Here is a 14,858-nt window from a genome sequence, read left to right on the forward strand (position 1 = left end):
GGGCTGGGCCCACGTCTTACAACACTCTGTCTCTTCAGTGCTGGGCCGAGCAGTGTTTGCTGATGATCAAGGGGCTTCACGTTTAGCAGATGAAAAGCAGGTAGAGAGGTTGGGGAAGATGGCTGTGTTCTAACTGTGCATGAAATACTGACTAGGGAATTATAGCCTCTACAACACAAAACCAGAGATACAGGAATTACTCAATATACATGTAAACGCTATGTAATGATTTAGATAGAGCCTGACATGTATAACCAAATTGGCATTAGAAGAATTTAAAGCCAAAAAAAGAGAGAAATTACACATGCATGCACCGATAACATACATATGTTCCGTGTACATCTGAACTTTACAAGACCTCTGGTTATTAGTCATAAACAAGGTGAGAAGATATAATCCATTATATTACATACCTTCTGGGATGCATTGTCCAAGGACAAATTTATACCCTTTGCAGCACTTCCGCCTAAGAGACAAACAAAATGTGATATGTTAAAAATAAAATTCTTTACAATTAGCGAGTTTGAATGAAATAACTTGTGCCCAGGAAGAACTGAGGCATAAAGGAAAGTCAGGGTAGAGGGAATCTGAGATAAAAAGAAAAAATACTATCACTACCATATGACCCACACCTTTTCCCCACCTAATACAGGACATTAATCCTTTGAATCCTATGAAGTGAATTAACCCTGAGACTTCAAGATATTTATATTAGATGATTAGTGGCTTATCATCCTACAGGTCAAGGATTCACATGACTTGCTAATTATGAGCTAATTATAGTAACATTAGGCTAATTATAACATAATGATTGATAATTACCATATAATAATTAGGTAACTAATTATTATCAAGCCTGGGACTAGAACCCAAGCATTCTGACTCCCCCCTCTTTTTTTTTTTTGAAAACACCTGTACCACATAAGGTACCTAAAGATACCTAAAGTATCTGAATTTTAAGAACGGCTAACTGGCAAATTTTAACATAAACATCCAAGACTTACATCTCTGCCCAAGAAATGGCACCATCAGTTCCAAATGCAAATCCCCACTGTAGGGATCATATCTCTGGTATGGAGCTGTGAGCTCCTAAGAGACCTGCCCCCTCTGCAGATAACAACAATAAACTCTGGACAAAACAGAAGCAAACAACTACCTGATGATTCTGGAGAGTTAAAGCAGACAGATTTAGGAGGAGAGCTGAAATTTTCAACAAGGGACTGACAGAGGGTAATCTTCCTGCTTTTTAGGGCTTTATCCTGTCTGCAGATCACAATTGCCATGTGGAAGTTAAAAGCCTGAGAGAAAACCTGCAGTATTTTTTGGCCTGGTCAAACAGAGGACAAAGCCTTGGGATCCAGAGTCACGAGAAACTGAGAAGGAATCCTGGAAAGGATAGTGCTAGAGAAGGAGAGCCCGGAATTTTGTGTAGAAACTCTGTCCAAGTCTCTGGTAACCCCTAACCCATGTGTGTGAGAAGCAGATCCAAAACATCTCAGCTAAAGACAAAAGGGGCTGAATGAAGACTTGAGCTGCCACTTCTACAGGCCAGTTTTCACTTTTTGTCTAATCAAGTTAACTGTCTGCTAAAAGGAAAATATCAATACTCTTTGGACGAATATATCAGGATGCAGGGTCTCTACAACACAACGTGTATAAATGTGACTTATTCTCAAGGGAAAAGACAATCAATGGTGTGAACTGTAAGATAACCCAGAGGTTGGAATTATCAGACGCAAACATATAACTATGTTCAATGATATAAAGGAAGATATACTTGTAATGAATGAAAAAGTAGGAAATCTCAGCTCTCCATCTCTCCAGTCTCCATCACTTTTCCCTTCCCTTCTCTCCCAGCTGGTTTCTAAGTAAGCTTCCCTTTACCACTTCCAACATCAGTGTATGTTAAATCAGAGAGCAAGAATTAACCAGGGCCCTGGGAATCTGCAAATCTCAAGAACTTACCAAGATATTTTGAGTTGACTATAATGGTTAAACTACCATTAAAAATACTCTTCTTTGTAACCCTAAGAGAAATCAGATTCAAGGTTATTCTCATCGCAATGTCATTCTGACTCATTTGCATTTGGATATGCTTTCCAGGTGGAACAGAAAGGGATTAAGTTTAATAGGATCTACCAGCTAGGAACTGCATATCACCTGCAACCTATCATGCCACCTGTGTTAACATGTCATCTGTATATACGAATCAGGGGCACAAACCACTGATGTGGAAAATCAGGCATTATCTGTGTCTTAAAGTAAGTTTCCACTTTCATCAAATGGCTAGAACCTTCGACCGGACTAGACAAGACCTTCTGTCTCTAATAACAGCATTATTTTCTACTTTTGCAAGTCAGTGTAATCTTACTGGTCAAATCAATTTTTGTGAACTGGTCTGCTAAGTGAATGACCACTCATAGGAGAAACTTAAGCAATCTCTTCCCCAAGCTTTAAAATTTTTATTACTTTATACAATTTATAAACATCACATCTAGTACGAGAACATTCTGATACCTAAGTGGGTTTAGCAGTATTACCTCATTCCTTCCTGTAACATCTCACTTGCAGCCCAGATGCAGCAGATAATCCTACTTCCAAAGCAAAATAAGTGGGTTTCCATTATAAAAACAATGGCATTTGGGATGCTCCCAAAGCAGACTTGAGTGAAATAGCTAAGCTCAACCCCACCCTCAACAAAGGATACATTTGCCTGCCTGTACTTGTCCACTCAGTATATATTATTTTATAATCTCTCATTGACATATTTTATGTTAAAAGGAAATACTTATGTGTGTGTAATTTACTGGTATGAGCGATCTGGGGCAACGTCCAGAGTCTTCCAGTTAGACCTAATTCCCCAGTATCTGCAACCACATTGTAATTTTACATGACAGGAAAAGCCCGTGGGGTATAAATTTATGATGATTATTATTTGTAACAGTGGTAGAAGACCTACCATTACATTCTATGAAATAAACTCTGCCTAGTTTTCCATGGTTTAAGGAAGTCCAAGTTCTAGACTTCCCTGGTGGTGCAGTGGTTAAGAATCTGCCTGTCAATGCAGGGGACACGGGTTCGAGCCCTGGTCCGGGAAGATCCCACACGCCACAGAGCAACTAAGCCCGTGGGCCACAACTACTAAGCCTGCGCTCTAGAGTCCACAAGCCACGACTACTGAGTCTGCGTGCCACAACTACTGAAGCCTGGGTGCCTAGAGCCCGTGCTCCTCAACTAGAGAAGCCACCACAATGAGAAGCCTGTGAACCGCAATGAAGAGTAGCCCCTACGTGCCGCATCTGGAGAAAGTCCGAGTGCAGCAACAAAGAACTAATGCAGCCATAAAATAAATAAAATTAATTAATTAAAAAAAAAGAAAGTCCAAGTTCCTAACAACCAAAAAGAAAACTGGCTTAACAGAGCATTCATTAAAATTTCACGGATATTACTTACTGTATTACTTAAGGCTGTCCTACAGAAAACTATAGGAGGAAGCAGTGTGCTAGATGATTCGAAACTCGAGTGATTCATGAGAAAGTTGGATGGAGGGGCAAAACATGTGCTTTTGATACACCAAGTATAACACCACGTTTAAACATATGGTTCTATTTGTTTGTTTCTACCTAAGTGGCACATCTAAGGTACTGCCTCTGAGATGTTCTATGGCATTTTAAAGTTCATGCAAATGGATGAAATCCTTATAATCTGTTTTTCTACATCTAAGACATTAAACTTGGGCACTCTAACCTTCCTGAGCATTTCAAGGGCTTGGGACCACGCACACAGTGGAGCCAAAAGTCACCTGTCATTTCCTTTTTATGGAATTAAATAACACAGTGATTTGATATGCTTTCAAGAGGCTATGGAGCTCTGTCAGAAAATCTGAGCTTCAGGATGGACATGCTTCATTTAAATATCTGCTCAGCGAAGAACTAACTTCCCCTTGGCTGTTTTTTGATGGTTTTTTTTTTTTTTTTTTTTTTTTGCGGTACGCGGGCCTCTCACTGTTGTGGCTTCTCCCGTTGGGGAGCACAGGCTCCGGACGCGCAGGCTCAGCGGCCATGGCTCACGGGCCCAGCCGCTCCACGGCATGTGGGATCTTCCCGGACCGGGGCACGAACCTGTGTCCCCTGCAAAGGCAGGCGGGCTCTCAACCACTACGCCACCAGGGAAGCCCCCCCCGCTTGGCTGTTTTTTCTTAACTGCATAACTAACACTCTCTCTCTGCTCAAGAGGAGGAGGTCGGAGGCTCCACTGTACCCTCCCGGGAACACAGCATTACTTTGCATATTAAACACCCATCAATCATAAATCACCACATAAACAATGAAATAGTCCAAAGCATCACAAATAAACACTGGCCATACATGTTATACTGTTTCAGAGATTACTTACAACATAATTCACGTATAATGAAGCTGAGCCAGCCAAACTGAAATCTCATTATGCAAGCACAGACACTTTTTAGATCTAACTGCGAGCATGGCTGTGCGGTTATCATCTTTTAGAAAACAAACTAAGACAGGAAAAGCTCATGTGGAATCCGGGGAGGCAGTCCTTAATACGCTTCACGTTGTCACAACGTGGTTTTTCCAAATGCAAATGCTTTTCTCATTTCTTGGCAAGGGGAAGTGGCGATTAGATGGTTGTTACATAGAAAGGGTGACATCTGGTAATCAGGAAAGTCTGTGGATGTTTCCCCTGGGTGCCCCTGAGTATTAACACACATTAAAAAATCATAAATAAAAACTATGCAGCCAGAAATATATCTCACCAGCCAAGTGTGTGTGAAAGCTTTTGGAAGGAAAAACTAAATCGGGAAAATGAAGATAACAGAGATCTCATCATCCAACTGTCTGCTGTGAGTTACCAGATTCTCGAAAAGAATTAAAAAAACACCACCACCACTGCCTACAGAATTAGAGGGCCAGAAGAAGGGACCTCAAAAGGTCAAGTGAGCTAGTAGGCAAGACGTATTTCAACACTTGCTCCAAGGCAACAGTAAATTTTCCTAAGATTTACTTGAGGTTTCCTTTGCACAGCTGCCTAGACATGCACCAAATATACCAGGCTTTTTAAAACATGAGAGAAAGAACTACACTTTTTAGAGAATTTGGTGCCAAGCTAGATGGAGCAAAGGCTTTGGAGTTAAGCAGACCTGGCTTACAATTCTGCCTCTGACCTCTGAAGAGCTCGGGATGTGGGCTTCCCTGGTGGCGCAGTGGACAAGAATCTGCCTGCCAATGCAGGGGACACGGGTCCGGGAAGATCCCACTTGCCGTGGAGCAACTAAGCCCGTGGGCCACAACTACTGAAGCCTGCGCGCCTAGAGCCCGTGCTCCACAACAAGAGAAACCACCGCAATGAGAAGCCTGCGCACCACAACGAAGAGTAGCCCCCGCTCACCGCAACTAGAGAAAGCCCGTGGGCAGCAACGAAGACCCAACACAGCCAAAAAATAAAGAAAATAAAAATTTTTTTAAAAATTAAAAAAATTTTAAAAGAGCTCGGGATGTGACCTTGGGCTCATTTCTTAAACTTGCTGAGCTCCAGATTCTTCACGAATAAAACATGAACAATAAAATTTGCTTTATAGGATTAACAAGGATTATAGATAATAAAATAAAGGTGCCTAGAACGGGTCTGGTTTGGGATCAGAATGGTGTTCTAAGTCGCAGCTTTATGAACACAACAAGAAAACAGCAAAAGCAGCTCTTCCCAGATGCTTTCCTCTCATGACTCATCTCTTTCTTCCATTTCTTAGTCAACGGCGGATGCCATCGCTTCTTCCAAAAACAAGAGAGAAGGGGAAGGGGGGGGAGGGAGAGAAACTGCCGATTTCAAGATGATAGAAAAGTAACATTTTTGTCATCGTCTTCTTTCACCAGTTAACTCCAAATAACAAGGGGAACAAGAAATAAAATGCAAACTCATATCCCATGGATTTAGGAGACCTTTCTAACTCTGGACCATAACACGGTTGTCCCTCGGTAACTGCAGGGGCTTGGTTTCAGGGGCCCCGATATACCAAAATCCATGGATGCTGCAGCCCCTTATATAAAATGGCAGAGTACAATGAACACAGTTGGTGCTCCATATCTGTCCATAGATGTGGAGAGCCGACTGTGCATTGAATATTTATTGAAAAAATCTGTGGGCTTCCCTGGTGGCGCAGTGGTTGAGAGTCCGCCTGCCGATGCAGGGGACACGGGTTCGTGCCCCGGTCCGGGAAGACCCCACATACCGCGGAGCGGCTGGGCCCGTGAGCCATGGCCGCTGAGCCTGTGCGTCCGGAGCCTGTGCTCCGCGACGGGAGAGGCCACAGCAGTGAGAGGCCTGCGTACCACAAAAAAAAAAAGAAAAGAAAAAGAAAAAGAAAAAAATCTGTGTATTAAGTGGACCTGTACACTTCAAGCTCATGTTGTTCAAGGGTTAGCTGAATATGAACATAGCCTGCGGACAGAAGGATGGGAAGTGATTTTGCAAAGTGGGATAACTTCAAACCTGAGGGCTTCTAGAAGAGGTGATCATGGAGAGACCAGCCAACCTACCCTGCAGAACCTAGGTAAGCCGTCGAAACTGGAGATGCCAGATACTGAGGAAAGTGGAGGCCAGAAGAAAGCAAGCTGACCTGAAAGTCTCATGAGAAATTAGACATCCTGTTCCCACCTCAAACCGAAGAAGTTAGCCTGATACCCTTTGCCTACTGGGCAAGAGGCAGAAGGTATATTCTTTTGGAAAACTGTACCCAAGAGGCTCCAGACTAGGATACCAAGTAGCACCTAACCCACCCACGAGTAGATAATTCTGCCCAGGCACACAGAGTTCCCAAATGTTTTTTAAAGAACCCTTTCAGATACATGCACCCCAGTGTTCACTGCAGCAATACTTACAATAGCCAAGGCATGGAAGCAACTTAAATGTCCATTGACAGATGAATAAAGATGCGGTACATAAATACAAGAGAATGTTACTCAGCCATTAAAAAGAATGAAATAATGCCATTTTCAGCAACATGGATTATCATGGTGAGGGAAGTAAGTCAGACAAAGACAAATATCAGTATGATACAGCTTATATGTGGAATCTAAAAAAATGATACAAATGAACTTATTTACAAAACAGAAACAGACTCACAGACACAGAGAACAAACTTATGGTTACCAAAGGGGAAAGAAGGTGGTGGAGGGAGGGATAAACTGGGAGTTTGGGATTGACATATACTCACTACTGTATTTAAAATAGATAACCAACCAGGACCTACTATACAGTACAGGGAACTCTGTTCAATATTCTGTAATAACCCAAAGGGGAAAAGAAGTTGAAAAAGAATAGATACATGTATATGTATAACTGAATCACTTTGCTGTACACCTGAAACTAACACAACACTGTAAAGCAACTCTAGTCCATATAAAATAAAGATTAAAAAAATAAAGAACCTTCCAATTTAATATTTCACTCCAAGATAGTGAAGCCCTCCTGGTGATGGCTTCTAAAGGCAGACAGATGGTGGGTTCCTCACATCCTCAACTAGTCAGTCCTAAATGAAGACAGATGAGACAGAGGAAGCGTAGAGCCAACTTACATCGTTTATTCTTACCAGCCCAACCGCACTGTGGTATGCCCGAGCTGGGGGGCCCATGAGAAACTTCTGCCAGGAAGAACACAGACCACGGATCCCTTGGGGCTAATATTAAAGGCTTGAGCATCTAATAGTGGTCCTGGATCTTTTGGTCAAGCTCCTTAGAGTGAGGAAGCTTTCCTCTCTTCCTTTGAACTTTCTTCCTTTGTGGAAACTTTTATCGAGCTTTGCACGACTTTGTAGGAGCTACTAGAATTCCTTTCACACCAGATGACCTGAGAACAGAGCCCAACGAAATGACTCACCTCCCAGCTAGACATGCTTGCTTCCAGCCTTTTAACCAGAAAATGCTCCTCCCAGGCAAATGGAATAATATCATGTTTACTACGGCATCAACAAACTAACAAGCCAACCCAAACAAACCTATTTATTCATCTACATATAAGCTTGTTACCGCCAAATCTCAGTGACGATATTAAAAGACTCCTATGGAGTATTTTAGGTATAATCTGCTCTTCTTCTATGCACAATTACTGGTGGTCAAAGTCAAATGAGGAAAACAGTTAGTGGTTCCGCAAAACCAAACAAAACCAAACAGAGTTACCACATGATCCGGCAATTCCACTTCTGGGTATGTACCCAAAAGAACTGAAAGCACACTCAAGTAGATATTTGATCATAGCAGCATCTTTCACAATAGCCAAAGGTATAAACAATCCAAATGTCCATCGACAGATGACTGGATAAACAAGATGTGGTACATACACAGCAAAATATTATTCATCCTTAAAAAGGAAGGAAATTTCGACACAGGCTACAAACGGGTCGAAAATGTCAGTTTGGGAAGATGAAAACGTTCTGGAGGTGGATGGTGGTGATGCTTGCACGACAATGTGGATGTACTTAATGCCACTGAACTACACACCTAAAAATGGCTAAAATGGTAAATTTTATATTATGTGTATTTTACCACATATACACAAAATGATCAAGTGAGGAAGGAACACTGTTGAAGTGATCCCTTTAACCATGAACACCCTGGTCATGGTTTCATGTGGGTTTTAATTGTGTGAATTACAGAAAAATTAATTTCTCTAAGCGCGTGTGAAAAGGTTATTCTCAGATGGAGTTAAAGTTATAACCAAAAGGTATTTATCCTCCAAGGCTGCAAGTGATAATTTATTCATTCAACAAACATTCATCGCGCACCTACCCAAAAAGCAGAAGAGCTGGTAGTTAGGACCCTGCTCCTTGGGGATGTACCACCTGGGTCTGAATCCACGCACCACTGCTTTCCAGCTGTGGGGCCTTAGACAAGCGATGTAAAATCCCTCTAACTTGATTTCCTTCTGTGTAAAATGGGAAAGTAATAGTACTCACCTCATTGGCTTGGTGAGAGGATTTCATGAGTTAATAAGATGCAGCTTAGGACCGTGCTGGCATATGTTAAGTCCATTGGAAAATGTAGAAGGAAATGTGGTTTTCCTGCTGTGTCCTCACTGTGTTGGCCACGTTCAAGGACCCTGGAGCCCTGCAGAGGCGGGACGTGTGGACAAAAGCCCCGGCTGCAGGCTGAGAACACGTGCAGGCACCTTCACGTGATATGCCTGCCAGCGTCTCCCTATCTCCCTGGTACATCAGTGTTCCTCAGACCCCAGGGTCAAGGACTTCAGCCAAGGGCTGACTGGAGTACAGGGCTGACGTTAAAGAGATAAGAACTTGGGATTGATTAACTTCCTCTTTGCAACGATGCCAACACTAGACACCCCAGCTCCCTTCTCACACATTTTTTCCTCCTTCCTTGCCTCCCCAAATGAGTTTTCTACCTCATCAACCCTCGTTATCACCTTGTTCGCTGACTGCCTTTTCCCTAATCAGGTGATAAGTTGATCATTTCTGAAACATAATAAAAAATTATAAAAAATGAGAAAAGGTAGTTTGGTATTACCTTTGTGAAAAACGAAATAAAACAAACTTGTATCTATGTATATGCTTATATATACACAGGTGGTGAAATTTTTACAGTGAAAATGAAGACACTGTGTATTCGTGGTTCTTTTCATGCGGGTGAGCTACAAGAGGGTTCCTCATATTCGTTTTTGTGTGTTTCCGGATTTTTCTGTAACGACCAGGTACTGATTTTGTATGTAGTAAGAGAAAATAAAATAATAAAGGGGTCTTTAGAGATTTTCAGGGTGGTCTGGTACATTTCTAACGCCAGGCTTGACAACAGTTTCAGAAGCTTGTGATTTTGCAAGTTGGGTAAGGAGTCACGTTCGGGAACGTGTTTGAGCAGATAGGCACCCAGCATGACTCGCTTTACCCAGAAACTGAGCAGTTATATTTTGGACAAACTGGACCAACTAGGTTTCAACCCAACTGCTTTTGACCAAGTCACCTGGAATCAATATACAGTATTTATTAAGAAACTGCCTTAGGGATTTAGTGTGCTATTTAATAGGATGTTCATTCTTTTTGCACCTCAAATAACTGGTGTAATAGGCTTGCCTTAGGGAGGATTTTAATGGAACCATTTCCCCCGCTTGTGGGACACATTTAAACCAGTGCAGCTCTGCTCACATTTGTTCCCACGGTTGCTAATTTTCCGAGGCGCTGATAGTTGTGAGTCGTGTCCTACTCCGTGGGTCACTGTCCATGGACACAGCCTGGAAAGTGGAGATTATTCCTTGCAGCAACGTGGTTCATCGTATGCACTGACACTGTAGGACCCAAAGCCCTAGTTGTTGATTTATTTTTATTCTATTCTTAACTCTCTAAGTATTCTAGAAACACCTCAATGTTATTAGTAATATTCTAGGGTAGCATTCATCAAGAAAATCCTATCTGCAGGCACTAAAATATTCATGATAAATGAAGCAATACAAGTCATCTGCGGTGGTTTCCAATGCAGTCCAGAAGTTTCCTGACTGTTCCTCCTTCCTTCTCCTCCCACTCTGGACTTTCTCTGCAGTTTTGTTTCCTCACTCCTGTCGCTTTGGTTATTTACTAACTTCTTTATTTATTGAAGTATAGTTGATTTACAATGTTATATCAGTTTCAGATGTAGAACACAGTGATTCAATATTTTTATAGATTATATTACATTTAAAGTTGTTACAAAATATTGGTTATATTCCCGAATGAATACAACACACTCTTTTCTCTTCTTCAAAGGTGGACCCAGCCTCAGGATCTCAACTCTCACCTCTCTGACACCTAAACTGCAAACTTCCAGGCAGCGAAACTGCCTTCATTTTGCTTGCCTGTATTTTCTAAGTTTTGTATAGTCATCAGGTGTTACTTTCGTAAAGAGAAGACGTTATATTTTAAAATTCAGAGGAAAAAGTTAACTTCTCACTGCCAGCGTGGGATAGAATAGCATCCTGGGCGGAGCCAGAGCTCAAAGGCAAATAACCCATAAGCCTGTTTCTAAACATTGCCTCCTTCTTTCCAAATGTTCTTTGGTCCACAGGGCTTGTTTTATTTAAGATGCGATCCTTCTCTAGAATTTCTTCGAGGGCACTAATGAGAATTTCTTTAAAAATTCTTTCCAGTTTCTAAATTAATTCTGTTTTGGGACTTCCCTGGTGGTCCAGTGGTTAAGACTCTGCACTTCCACTAGGGAACACGGGTTCGATCCCTGGTCGGGGAACTAAGATCCCACATGGCGCGTGGCCAAAAAACAAAAAAAAAAACAACCCAAAAAAACACCCCACAATTAACTGTGTTTCACTGGGGATAATATACTCTGCAGGCCCACGGGCTCTTCTCTTTAAAAGTTGTCAATTTTCTACTGACTTTCAGACATCTACGTCTGACCCTGGAACAATGTGGGTCCGCCTATACGAGGATGTTTTCCAACAGTAAATAATACTACAGTATTCCATGATCTGCTGCTGGTTGAATTCTCGGATACAGAGGAACCAACTATAAGTTACAGGGGGTTTTTCTACCGTGTGAGGGTTGGAGCCCCTGATCCCCGCGTTGTCTAGGGGTCAAGTGTATTTATACTCATAAGCAAAGACTTGGACCGGCAGCTCACACAGACCACCCCCTACCCTTACATGGGCTCATCTCCTCGGTGGGTGCACCACAAGGCTAACATGGGCCCACAGAATCCTGCGGCTTACCTCGGGCCTGGGGGTGGTGGGCAGGCAGGGTTGGCCTAAAAGTATATATTGCCTTCTATTTTTTTCCCTAGGAAAAGCCTCAAATTAACCACAACAGCTGCATTTTCAGAAAGTCATGACTGAGGCAGAGATAGCTAGCTGTTCCCCCTCCTCTACTGGCTCTTCTTCTTCTTTTGTTACAAAACCCCAAATTATAGCTGGGCACATGACCACCCAGAATGAAGGAGCCATTTCCCAGCCGCTCATCCACCACGTACGGCCTTGTGAATAAGCCTGGCCGGGGGGATGGGAGTAGCCTTGATGCCCGCTCAGGTGTCACCCTCAAGCGGAAGGGGTGCGACCCTCCCCCTTCACCTTCCCACGAGTGCGAATGACCCACGCACGACTGGCGGCGGCGTGCCGTCTCGGACAATGAGATCAACACGTCAGCAATGGGGGCATCACATGCACGGAGGTAAGCGCGTGATGCCGCCCAGCCACCATATGAGCTAAGGACGCCTGAACAGCCTCGTGCAAGAGAAACAAACTTCCATCTTGTTTAAGCTATTATTGTTGGTTTCAGTTATAGGAGCCTCGTTCCTGCTCCCACCCACCTTCACCCCCCCAAAAAACTAAAATGACTGAAGGAAATAAAGTCAGGGGAGAAAGGCTACTGAAATGCAAAGTTAGTAACCCAAATTGCGTTTAGAGAAGACACAGCCTTTTATTCTGCTCAGCAACTGTGCATGGAGCCCTTGAGCCTTATGAAATGCTGACCCTTGAAATGTAAATGTCTGAACCTTCCTTGTAAATTACCCAAAGCTAAAGAACTCTCTGCTTTCACAGGGCTACGATCCTTCTTTCCACACAGTGGGTAGAGTTCACCTGGGTAGAGTTCACCGGCACTGCTTGGCCCCCTTTCCTGCACTTCACCATGTAAATGAGGCATTTCCAGAGAGAGCTCGGTACAGGAACACGTAAACACAAGTTGCTGATTCACACTTCTGCCTGGGGTCAATCACTTGGGAATTAAATGAGGAACTCTTAGAGATCTTACTTGTAATGTCTTTGAAAGACAGAAGGGACCCGATTAATCATATGACCTGACATATCCCATAGCTCACACACATAAATTCCTTATGGAAAACAAAATACAACTGACATGACTTCAGGTGTAAGTCACTGGAGGGAGAAATTCACACAACACCAAGAGTCGGATTGCTACCTGCAGATCATTTACAGATGAGAGCAGGGATCTTCTATTTAAGATACCAACTACATAAATAATGATCCAATGTCCCATTACAAATTTCAATTCAGATTAATTCAGAACTGGAAACATTAAGTTTGACTTAATTCAACCACCACTTAATTGAGGGCTTATTACACACGAAGCCAAGCATTCTCCATAGATTATTTAATTCTCATAACCACCTTTTTCTTTTTTTTTTTTTTTTAACAGATGGGAAAGCCCAGAATATTTAAGTGACTTGTTCAAATTAGTAGCTGAGCTGGACATGAACCCAGACTGCAGGCCTCCAGAGGCCACCTCTTCCCTGACCTGGGTGTTACAGAAGATGTGGAGATGATTAAGATTTAAATGTGGTCCTTGAAGATAACGAACGTGGGAGAAATATATATACATATACACACAAATCCGCATAACACAGGACAGAGCATTCAAAGCACAGTAACACGAGTAAAATGTATTCTCTCAGTACAGAGGCAAGAGTATGAAGTCCGTTTCAGGGGCTGCAGAAGTGTGTGGCCCACTGGAGTGGCTCCTGTCCCAGAGGATGTAGCAGGCCCCATATGAAGGGGCTCCCACGCTCACTACCTACCAGTCGTGCTTCTCCAGCTTGGTCCCCGATCCAGCTCCTCTGTCTTGCAATCTCAGCTTCCCTCTGGGAAAAAACGTCCTGTCCTTGGCTCAGGATATCCTCAGACAGCCTTTAGGCTGTGCCTCCCGAGTCTCAACCTTATGTAATAGTAGGTCAGAGAGCCACAGTCTAGGCCCAGTGGAGACATTGGAAAGAAAAGGATGCAGGCACAGAAAGGCGTTAAAAAGGCTACTGAAATATTTCAGGCAATAGATTCAGAAGGGCTGAAACAGGGCAGTGCGAATTGCAAAATGAGAACAGATTTTAAAGAAACGTTGCAGGAGTATCTACAGGATTTCCTAACACACTGGATGTGGGGAAGAAGGAAAACAGAGACATCCAAGACTAGAGACTGATTGTAGTATAGCTGTCTGGAGGATGAGGTCACCATTAACCAAGGCAGGTTAAATCGGAAAAGAGCTAAATACAGAAGTTTCTATAGCACGAATTTGGGGAAGACTAGAAGGTATTAATGACATCCATTGTGGACATAATTGTTTAGGATGTCTGAGGCCTTACACGGCTCAAGCGCATGGTGAGGGAGGAGGTGTGCTAGAGACGGTCTTCAGAGGGACAGGTGAAGAAGATTATTGGATTAAAACGCGCGGGGGGCTTCCCTGGTGGCGCAGTGGTTGAGAGTCCGCCTGCCAATGCAGGGGACACGGGTTCGTGCCCCGGTCCGGGAGGATCCCACATGCCGCGGAGCGGCTGGGCCTGTGAGCCATGGCCGCTGAGCCTGCGCGTCCGGAGCCGGTGCTCCGCAAGGGGAGAGGCCATAACAGTGAGAGGCCCGCGTACCGCAAAAGAAAACAAAAAACAACAACAACAAAAAAAATGCGCGGGGAAGGCGTGTGCCAAGGACATGATCTGGGGAGACCTCCTCCCGGAAGAACTGGATCGAGAAAGGAAGCCAGAGAGACAAAGAGAAGGACTGGTGAGAGAAACGCTATCAAGGAAGCTGACAAACTAGACATAAGCGCTCAAGCAAATCACTGTCTCACTCTGGGTCTCTGCTTCCCACTCCGGGAAACAAAGGGCTTTGGACTAGGGTGATCTTTAATGTCTTCCCTGGATTTTACAGTGATGAAAATGTCTGTATCTTCATTGTGGTCACATGGGTGTATACTTTGTCAAAACTCATAGAACGGTCCACTTAAAATTGGTGCATTTTATCAAATGTAACTTATATGCTCCATTGAGGTTGATTAAAAAAAATTCCGTCTCTAAGAAATTATCCATTTTATGCAAAACTATTAATGGTAGTATGAAATATTCCATTTATGA

The 14,858-nt window shown here is 43.1% G+C and overlaps 1 protein-coding gene across 3 annotated transcripts in view; it reads right to left on the minus strand.

The window, feature by feature from the left end:
* Positions 1 to 14,858, minus strand: part of CCBE1 (collagen and calcium binding EGF domains 1) — a 235,653-nt gene that overhangs the window by 42,725 nt on the left and 178,070 nt on the right. Inside the window, exons 1-2 of one of the 3 annotated variants that reach the window (XM_060029159.1) lie at positions 8,966 to 9,163; positions 414 to 466 (exon numbers count right to left, since the gene is read on the minus strand). In XM_060029159.1, the coding sequence (XP_059885142.1) occupies positions 414 to 466; positions 8,966 to 8,970 (58 nt within the window). In that variant the 5' untranslated portion in view covers positions 8,971 to 9,163. Of the gene's footprint in view, positions 1 to 413; positions 467 to 7,890; positions 8,946 to 8,965; positions 9,164 to 14,858 lie in introns of those variants that run through there. The other 2 variants (XM_060029158.1, XM_060029157.1) reach the window with 2 other exon arrangements.

This window comes from Delphinus delphis, chromosome 13 (genome assembly GCF_949987515.2).
Source record: "Delphinus delphis chromosome 13, mDelDel1.2, whole genome shotgun sequence".
In the NCBI taxonomy this organism is placed as follows: domain Eukaryota; kingdom Metazoa; phylum Chordata; class Mammalia; order Artiodactyla; family Delphinidae; genus Delphinus; species Delphinus delphis.